The sequence below is a fragment of the Nicotiana sylvestris genome, chromosome 11, assembly GCF_000393655.2.
Source record: "Nicotiana sylvestris chromosome 11, ASM39365v2, whole genome shotgun sequence".
NCBI classification, from domain to species: Eukaryota; Viridiplantae; Streptophyta; class Magnoliopsida; order Solanales; family Solanaceae; genus Nicotiana; species Nicotiana sylvestris.
This window is the reverse complement of record NC_091067.1, coordinates 17,992,788-18,002,211: the sequence shown is the minus strand read 5'-3', so window position 1 is coordinate 18,002,211 and position 9,424 is coordinate 17,992,788. Positions and strand designations below refer to the sequence as shown.

Here is a 9,424-nt window from a genome sequence, read left to right as displayed (position 1 = left end):
TTTTTTGTCCCTATTTTTTAAATATTTATATTATTGATAATGAACTTTGACTCCAAACTAGTCTAACTCACCTTCAAACTTCATCAAATTTTGTATATTGCCTCATCTATGTGTTTTCAATGAATTGCAACAATACCCATTGAAAAACAATCTCTTTTGCCTATGTTTTTTGAATGTTGTTAATCAGTGGTAATTTTTGGTAGCATGACTAAAATCGCTAGATGTTGGTAAATAATGTCCTTTTTGGTATATTCCAGCAAGATATGTGTAGAAATGATACCAGGTAGGGGTGTCAATGGTTCGGTTCGGCCGGTTATTTTATAAAATTTGTACCATACCAATTTTTCGGTTATTCTATTATGTATAACCAAAATTAGACTTTTCGAAACCGTCCCAATCATGTCGGTTTCTCTTCGGTATCGGTACGGTTCGGTTAATTTTCGGTATTTTTTTAATATCATATAATTTACCAGTAGAAGTAGAATTGCAATAACATACGTTCTTTTATAGGACTTAGAAAAACTTTCTAGACATTTTTACTGTTTAAAGGGTGATGAATTAAAAAAAAGATGGCTAGAGTATAGATCCATCAACTATTCTATAACAGCGCAAAAGAAATCAAACAAAGGCAAAGAAAATATTAATCACACGAGTTGAAAGATATACCAAGCTAGGACTCAAGAATAAAGTCAATTGAAGATTAAATATTCAAAAAGATAAATCTAAATTATATGAAAGGAAACATATTCAATACATTGTAGTTTTCTACTCATAATCGCTAGAATACTTTGTGTCTTGCTAATAAAGATACTTGAAATAACTTAGTTTAAGTAGAAGTAGCATAATAGGTTTTAGGAATTAGTATTTTAAGTTTAATTACTTGTTGGATTGTAATAGTTTTCATAATTCCAAGGCTCAAAGAAAATTTAATGCATTATTATTTTTAAACTTACTAAATAAATATAATTTCTACATGTAAAATTTATTCAGTATGGTTCGGTATTTTTTCGGTTTATTTTTATAAAATAAAAAACCTACCCTAATTATCGGTGCGGTTATATATTTATATAAAAACCGTACGGTTCGGTCGGTTTAGTCGGTTTTCGAATATCCATTGACACCCCTAATACCAGGTAGCTACTCTAAAAGGCTGTTATTTAGGAATTAGCAGTGCATCTTGAATTCAGTTTTTCAGTTCAAATTTTCAGGACAAAAATATTGTAAATTGTCCGGAAGTTAAGATTTTTGGTTTAAAAATTTAAGAGAAAATAAGTAGTGGCTAATCTCTAAATAGCATCCCTGATAATGGTTATATGTGCACTTGCCCCAAGATATGTTTGCTTGTTGTTTATAAGAATTTTTACCTCCTATAGCAAAGGTTAACACCTTATTTATTTTAAATAAATACCATTTAAAAAAATTATATTCTATAGATACCTCCTACCCCCTAAGCCATTAAATACGCTATTCAGTTACAATATTTTCTTTCTCTCTCTACTTTGATACGCTATTCAATAATGAAAGCAGTAAGTTTCCTCTTTATCAATTCGCCATCTTCAACTGCTCCAATCTTTGAATGTCCAGCAATTACACCGCAATTGATAATCAGAATGTTTCTGGATCTGTTCCTGTAATTCTTTTCTCATTTTTTTAGTTTGATTGAATTATTATTCTGGCCATCGTTCAGATCTAATTGTCTAAGATCCACCTGGCCAAGTTGCCGTCAAATTCACTGGTAATGTCTTCAGATTTTCAACAAAATCATACAGTATATTTTTGTGGATTATTTTGAACGGCTCCGGCACCATCGTCGGACCAAGGCGGCACGTTTTCACTATTGGCTTCTGGTGAACGGCGGATTCGCCGGAAATAAGGGTTTGTTCTTGAACAAAGACGACGGAGTTTGGGGCTGATCAACTTGATTTTCTGTTAATATATTTCAATGTATTTTCATGTATTTCATTGTATTCATTGTCTTTTTTTAATTGTAATTCAATGTATCTCGTTGTATTCCATGTATCTCATTGTATTTACTGCCTTTTTTTCATTGTATTTCAATGTATCCCGCTGTATTCTATGTATTTCATTGTATTCACTGTCTCGTTATATGCCATGAATGTATTCATATATATTTTTTAATTAATATAATTTATGTATTCAAATGTATTATATAATTTCTCTAAATATTGCTATATTTTTGGGGTATTTTTCGGTTGAGAATCTTTTTTATAATTGAAAATACAAAATTTGTGTGTTATAATTGAGTTTGTTGAGTTATATTAGGAGTCTATTATGTTAATTGATTCACTTTCTGTTTTAAAAACAGTGTAATCCCCTATTTCACGCTGTGAATACAGTCGAATACAATAATCTGTCCAGCTGTAATCCCATGTTTCACTCCATGAATACAGTCGAATACACTCGAATACAACAACTGATTAGCCTGACTTCCTTGATTCATACCTATTTGCTACTATATTCATGAATACAATAGCTTAAATACATCAAATACATCTTATAACCACAGAAAAAATATCTATAATCCGTAATATAGCAAATGGTATCTATAGATGGTTAATTACTACTAAAAGATAGTGCTTTATGAAAATTCCTCTTGTTTATAATGATGTTCTCTTCTTTAGTTTCTTTTTTTCCCTTTTAAATGTTGTTGTTCGAACTTATTCTTATTTCATGTTCCAAGCTCATATAAAGGAGGAGGATTGTGGCAAAGTGACAGCCAGTGTAAAATTAGACAATTCATGATAAATCTCATTTGAGCCTATGCAATTTCCAAATAGGGTTCAACTTATACAATGAAGGTGCACAAACTCGACTATATACAATGGTTGACTATGCTAGGGACTGAGCTGGTGTGTATGTTAAAATTCTGACTCTGCCTCTGAAAAAAGAGGCAAAGGACCATACATGACTGCATGGGTAAAGGCAGCTTATGCACAAATCACACAAGAATGTGTCCATAGTTAGCCTGTAAACAACCATGTCAATTTGAGAAGAATTTTCAAGGTCACCAAAGTTTACCTTGTCAATTTTTCCAAAATCGGAATGACTAATGAACAATCAGACTTTTATCCACCAAAAAAATAGAAATTTGCTACAAAATATCGTTTTCAACTCTTGAGAATAACCGAATGACATAAGCAGTATTTGGCATTGTTTTATTTGATTCAACATCATCAAAATACATTTTTATGACTTGAATATGAAAGACACATATCTAGTTGGCCCACCAGATATCTTTGTCTAAATCCCTTTCTTGCAAATTGGGTCATTTTGGTGCACACTTCTTTCACACAGTTTACACTAATAATACATATAGCTTAAGCAATTACAATTACAACAACAGCTATGCCTCAACTCCAAACAAGTTGAGTCGAGTGTATGAATGCCCACTACTTGAGCAATTACAAGTAGAGTAATCTACAAAGTGCACAAAGTAATATTATGCGTTCTCGGTTCAATTATTCGTTGATAACACATGAAATGAGACAAAAGCAATTCTTTGGATAAGCATATTAGATGCTCCCATAGAAAGTCTTGTCCTGAAAAACATTGTGCATCACCAGCCATTGTTCATTACAAACCAACCACTATGTAGACTACGAATTCTGTAGCAGCAAAATCACCCTCTGCAGAAGTTGAAGCTCTGGTCAACACCAGAAACTTAGTCAAGGAAGAACCATGTTCATAAACTTTCTCTTGGCAAATGCTAACCACCATTTGTTAGGAGTTCCATTATGTCGATAAGCAACACTTAATAATCTCCCACTAGTTTCCTCCCTTATTTGCCTTAGGTAATTCCTGAATAGTTCTGAGTTCAAATGTGACAACCCAAACAAAAAGATTAAAAACCATCAAGCTGAGAGCCATACAAATACAATGGAAAAGAAGAAAAAGAACAAGACCACAAATAGAGTAAATGTCGTCTAATATCTGAGGTATACAGTTTTCGGAGGAGATAGAACGAATGCAAAATGGCATCTTGATGCCGATTAAAGCAAAAGTGAAACAAAGTAAGAGACATTATGTTACAGTCCATATAACAAGAAGTATCCTTTTGGAAGTCAGTTGCCAAACATTGCAAAGATGTCACCAAAAGAGGTGCTACACCATTTCAATATACCCCAACAGGAGAAAAAGAATAGGAAATTCATGATAAAGGATGTGCCTAATAATTCCAATATACAATAAAACTATATGCTTCAAAACAGGCGTGACAGCATAAATGGGCAATATAGCACATCAACATTCACATAGATCGTAAAATAAAGAGGTTTTCCAGTTATTCTAACAAGAATTTTACAGTTATATTTAGCTGAAAAGAGGAAGGGAAAAAATGGTTATGAGAACAATAAAAATAAAATTGCCATTTCACTTTCTAAACCTGATCAATCTGTCAACTTCAGAGACCCTAAGCTGGAATTCATTTTCTAGACCAAGACAAAGCAACTCTTTCCTCCCATCAGATTCCTCCTCCAAAATAATACTAGTTCATATACTTTTGGAACAATTTGAGGCCATAGGAGGAGCTTGAAAAGCTAGACATCAATGCATAGAACGACCCAAGTGATCTCCAAATTGGTAGCAACAATTTTCTGACAGACTGCTAATGATCAGATTCATTGACTCCTATGATCATAATGGTTATTGGCATATCCGATGTTCTTTCTTTTTTTCAAAAGAAGCCATTGAGGGGCTCTGAGTTGCCACTAACACCCATGCTTGGGTTCTCCTAATTTCGCGGAAGTACTTTTTCAAGGAGTGCCATAGTTGACAGGTTTTGGAGCCAATACTACTACACAGAGTTGTCTCTTGGTAGTCCAATTTTTCTTTTATAACAGAATACAATTTCAGTAGAACAATACCCACGCAGGACTTGACCTGTATACAAAGTGTAAAGAAAAACTCAAGGTATTTAACTCCTTTAATCCAACGTTTACTAAATTAGTCGGGGGACCATCCTAGCATGGAAAACAGAGATACAAGGCCATAACTCTCAATTAGTGGTTGTACAAAGACAAACAAACCTTCCATCAAAACCAGAATGGAACCTTCTGTGAAATTTAGAGAGTTCAGATAGGAGGAATTAAAATGGTTTAGGAGAAGATTGACAGGAGAGAAAAAGACAAGGTTTGCTATGTTGTTTCAGATTGGAGGCTGCACAGGAAAGAGGAAAATGGACTAAAATAAAGGTTGCAGTTTTGACAGCGTCTGCATATCCGATGCTCGGAAAATTGATAAAGCACATCAAACTCACAGAGAAAATGGAGTTCCCAAAAGTCTTCTGTTTTGCCCTTTCCTTTTTCCGAAATTGAGACCAGGAAGTGTTTTTGCTCCATCAACCGACATTGACTTATTAAGATAGAGATTGCTGATCCCAAGTTTTGTTACCCTATTAAGTGTTAAGAAAGTCTTCCAGCTCTCATATAATCTTTCTCCACTTAGAATCAGATGCAATGTTGTAAAAAGTTAGGATTCAAGCATTCAAATGTAGTGTAACTGGAAATTCCAGAAGAAGTTGGCAAAATTAGACTTGGATATAATAACTGCAGAACTATAAGCTGTGAACTTGTTTGTTTTGATTTTAGAATCTCAAAAGACAAAATGGAAGCAAAATAGTGAACTCAAAATCAACTGAAGTCATGTGTTGGTGGTTTATTCACATAGAAAAAAGAGGGTTGCTTAGTTCATTAAACAATCTACCTGCTTCTTTTTTTGATTGGGCAGCAGTAAATAAGCCTGGGAACGGAAAACCTGACTCTCCAGGTACAGGAACCGTTTCCAGACCTAGATTGATGATAGCCTTGGTTCCTTCAGCTAAAGTTCTGCAGCCTTCAAGCCTCTTTAGAGCGATGTTGATATACAATGTCAAATAGATAAGTAGCTTGTCAGATGAGCTCTTAATATCAAAGTTTTTGAAGAAGACATTTGCTCGGAAGAATGTGATTGCTTCATCCACAATATCAGTTGTATCTGCTCAAAAATAAGATAAGCATCAAACCATAAGAATGTATAGACATTGCCCTTGGAGAGATAAGACTCACACGACTAACCTTGTTCTGAAACTGGAGCAGGTCCCTTTATATGGCTTTTCAGAGGTAATAAAGGGCATCCACAAGCTTTACTAATTCCTTCCTCGTCAACAAAACTGGAGTGATAAACCTGCAATTGAATCAAAATCAGGTCTTAGCATTAAATGGGGCTGACTGTTTTGGGTTAAGAGTTAAGACACCCTGTAAAACAAAAAGAAAAGAGTGGATTAAATGAAAAGGAGATATACATTGAAGTTGAACAGAGAAAATTCAGAGTGAACACAAATAGAGAGCTCATATGACCCCGGATATCACAGAGCATATTACAAGATCACGAATGGTCAAAAGGAACGTCTACCTTTTCCAAGACTAAAATTGATAAAAATCTTCGTGAGGTTGTAATCCTCTGTGTTTGGAATAAACTTTGGAATTACTATCAAGCTTGAATCTTGAAGGTAATTCTTTCTTCTATAAATCCTTATATCTTTGGTTGTTTCTTGTCGTTCTTTGGGGATGATTGATTTCATATGTCAATTATTACTATAGACGTTCAATTAGAGCCTGGGATTCTTCCTGTTCTTCAATTTAGGTTTGGACTTTCTATCATGTTATTTTCTTTAAAACACTTTATTAACTATTATTCCACTTCTGTGTATCCGAATCGTATCAGGTCCACTGTCTCCAAATCGGTTATCCTGTTGTTTACCACCACTTAACTATACACTTTTGAAGGGAGTACAAATCAAAGAAAACACCGCAATCGATCCCACGTAGTCGGCCAGTAACAAATCCTCATAGCCAAGATATGGTGGAAACATGATAATACTATTTGTCATTTATTTTATTTGTTTGTTTCACTTTGAAACCAAGGTCTACATAATGAATAACAGTGGAATGAAGAACATATGAAATGTAAGTCACTTAGCTCACTTAGTGTACCAAACCATGAAAAAGGTCCTAGTTTAACTACCAAAGCAAGAGATAACAGTGATTTTCATCATGCATGGCCTTAATCACACTATCAATTGACAAAGAGATAACTGTCGTCAAAGTAATGCAGATATTTAAAGGAAAGCTTGCTTCCATACCATATTCCTTGCTAGAAATCTTGTTTAGTACCACCTGAGGGGAATTTACACTCTCTAGTCAAAGAGGCTAACAAACCAATCTGCAGATGCACACATCAAGCATCAGATATGAACTAGTAATTGAAATACTACTAACATGACTCCTAAATTAAAAGGACGTGAATTGAAGATTCACTTCAACTACTAACATGACTCCTACATTAAAAGGATGTGAATTGAAGATTCACGTCACCTAGATCAGATAATTGCTCCATTAGTTCCAATTTATGTGTCGGAGTTTGACTCGACAGAGTTTAAGAAAAAAAGAAAACTTCTGACACTCGTAGAATTAAACCTGCCATGACATTACGGTAGTTATAAAAGCATGCTATTAAAGGTAAAATAGGAAATCTAAAGTTAATTATTTCCTAATATAGAAAGGTACCAGTGGTCAAGGGTATTCAAAATATCTTAAGCGTCACAGGTGTCTCTTGTTTGCTTACATTTGCACCCAAGAGTGTGGCCTGATGGTCAATGAAGTGGGTTGAGAACTATGAGGCCTCAGGTTCCGTCACACCCCTTTTTTACCTCTTTAAGAAGATAAAAGTATTATTGAGAACAAAAGAGTTTTCAGTTGTGAAAGTGACAAAATATTGTGTGAAAGTGGCGACTCTGGAAAAATCTCTTTGAACACAATATTTTTTTTCCTTTTTCAAAAAAAATATTGTGTTCAAAGAGATTTTTCCAGAGTCACCACTTGACATTAGATTTTGGTGTACTAAGTCACCATTTAAAAATATAATTTTCCCCTAAAATCACATTTGACTCCAAAACTAGTATGCAAGCAGAAAATTATAGTTAAGGAGGTTCATTTTCCTTGGGGAGAAGATATTCCCCAAGTCCCGCAAAATAATGGTTGCATACTTGATCAAGTTGGCTTTAAAGAATATTGAGACAACACAAACAAAATTACACAAATAAAAAGTTCAAGATTGTTCAAACCTAATAAAAGAAGGAAAAAGAATAAAAATAAATCTAAATTATCCTACACTACACTTCCTTGAAGTTGTTCACTCTTGGCCTTCGTTTACATTCCCCTGGCAAAAATAATTAACTAGGGGACAACCTTTCACCTTATCCAATACAAACATGCATCATGTCCTAGATTTGCCTACCCATGTGTGACGACCTAGTACATGCTCCTAGCTATTTTAAACAATTAAAGTAAAGAATAAAACATGTTAAACCCAATTTTACTTTCATTTAATAGCCAGCACCTCATGACTTATGTCAAACACTTGGTTCTTCTCTTTTAAAAACTTTCAACCCTATCCAACTACATGTGCGATCCAGTAATGGAACGAAAGAACAATTAGCAGATAACAATCTACGGAAATGCAGCAAACATGAGTAATTAAAACCAAATAACAAGGAAAAATAAAACAAACATGATATGGCCTATATTCCAACTCTTAATAGCATGTATTCCGCTAAAATCTCCATTCAAAAATTTAGGATCAGATTCGACAAAACTATTCAATATATGTACTAGTTCAACTAACGAATCACGATCAACAAAATAGCCACAAAGATCAACTAAAGCAAGATTTGAAATACAATTAGAACAGAAACTACTTAATTTAAAAGATCAAGTTAAGAATGGACCTTAGAGGAGCAAAATCAGATTTCCTTGGAAGCTTTAAAAATATACAAGGACGTCTAAGCAAAAATGGAACAGATCTGAGAGCCGCCGATTGACATACGATCAAAATTAACACAGAGGAACCACCGGCCGGAAAACCAGGGTAAGACCGGACAACCTCAAACGGGAACCCCACTGGCCCAATTGTTTGTGCTCAAATATTTAAATAGTTGGCCTTACAGTGTTATTCAGTTAATATTATTTTTGCCACTCACACTTTCATACAGGGAAAAATATAAGAAAGATACTAATGAAAAATACTCATTTATAGAAAACTTAATTAATAGGAAGACATCTATTTTTTGTGAATTTCTTTTCCTTTTGCAAAGGGCATCAAAACTTGGAAACTAAACATGTAACAATATTTTTTTTACTTTTCAATTAATCAAAAGCAAGATAGATCATAAATAGCTAAACAGAAATCAAGCAACCCAAATAAAAGAAAATATTTTTGTTGTTTTAATTTTTAAGATAAAATAAAGTAAAAGAGTCAAACATAATCAAAATAATAATATTAGACCTAAAATAAGCAACTACACACTAAAGAGTGTAAAATTTCTGGGATGGTAAAAAATTACGTGTCTAAAGGATAAAATCTCAACGGA

General features: G+C 33.8%; 1 protein-coding gene across 2 annotated transcripts; it reads right to left on the bottom strand.

Annotated features, from left to right (window-relative positions):
• Positions 1-3,142: 3,142 nt before the first annotated feature.
• Positions 3,143-9,020, bottom strand: LOC104239041 (actin-related protein 2/3 complex subunit 3). 2 transcript variants are annotated; one of them, XM_070162796.1, is made up of 6 exons: positions 8,783-9,020; positions 7,371-7,472; positions 7,139-7,218; positions 6,072-6,180; positions 5,722-5,991; positions 3,143-3,829 (listed from the first exon to the last, which is right to left on the bottom strand). In XM_070162796.1, the coding sequence occupies exons 3-6, from the start codon at positions 7,139-7,141 to the stop codon at positions 3,687-3,689; spliced, it is 525 nt and encodes a 174-aa protein (XP_070018897.1). In that variant the 5' UTR covers positions 7,142-7,218; positions 7,371-7,472; positions 8,783-9,020; the 3' UTR covers positions 3,143-3,686. The 2 variants fall into 2 exon arrangements, with proteins under 2 accessions (XP_070018897.1, XP_009791878.1); XM_009793576.2 differs by lacking the exon at positions 7,371-7,472 and having other exon boundaries at positions 8,783-9,019.
• Between the last annotated feature and the right edge of the window lie 404 nt (positions 9,021-9,424).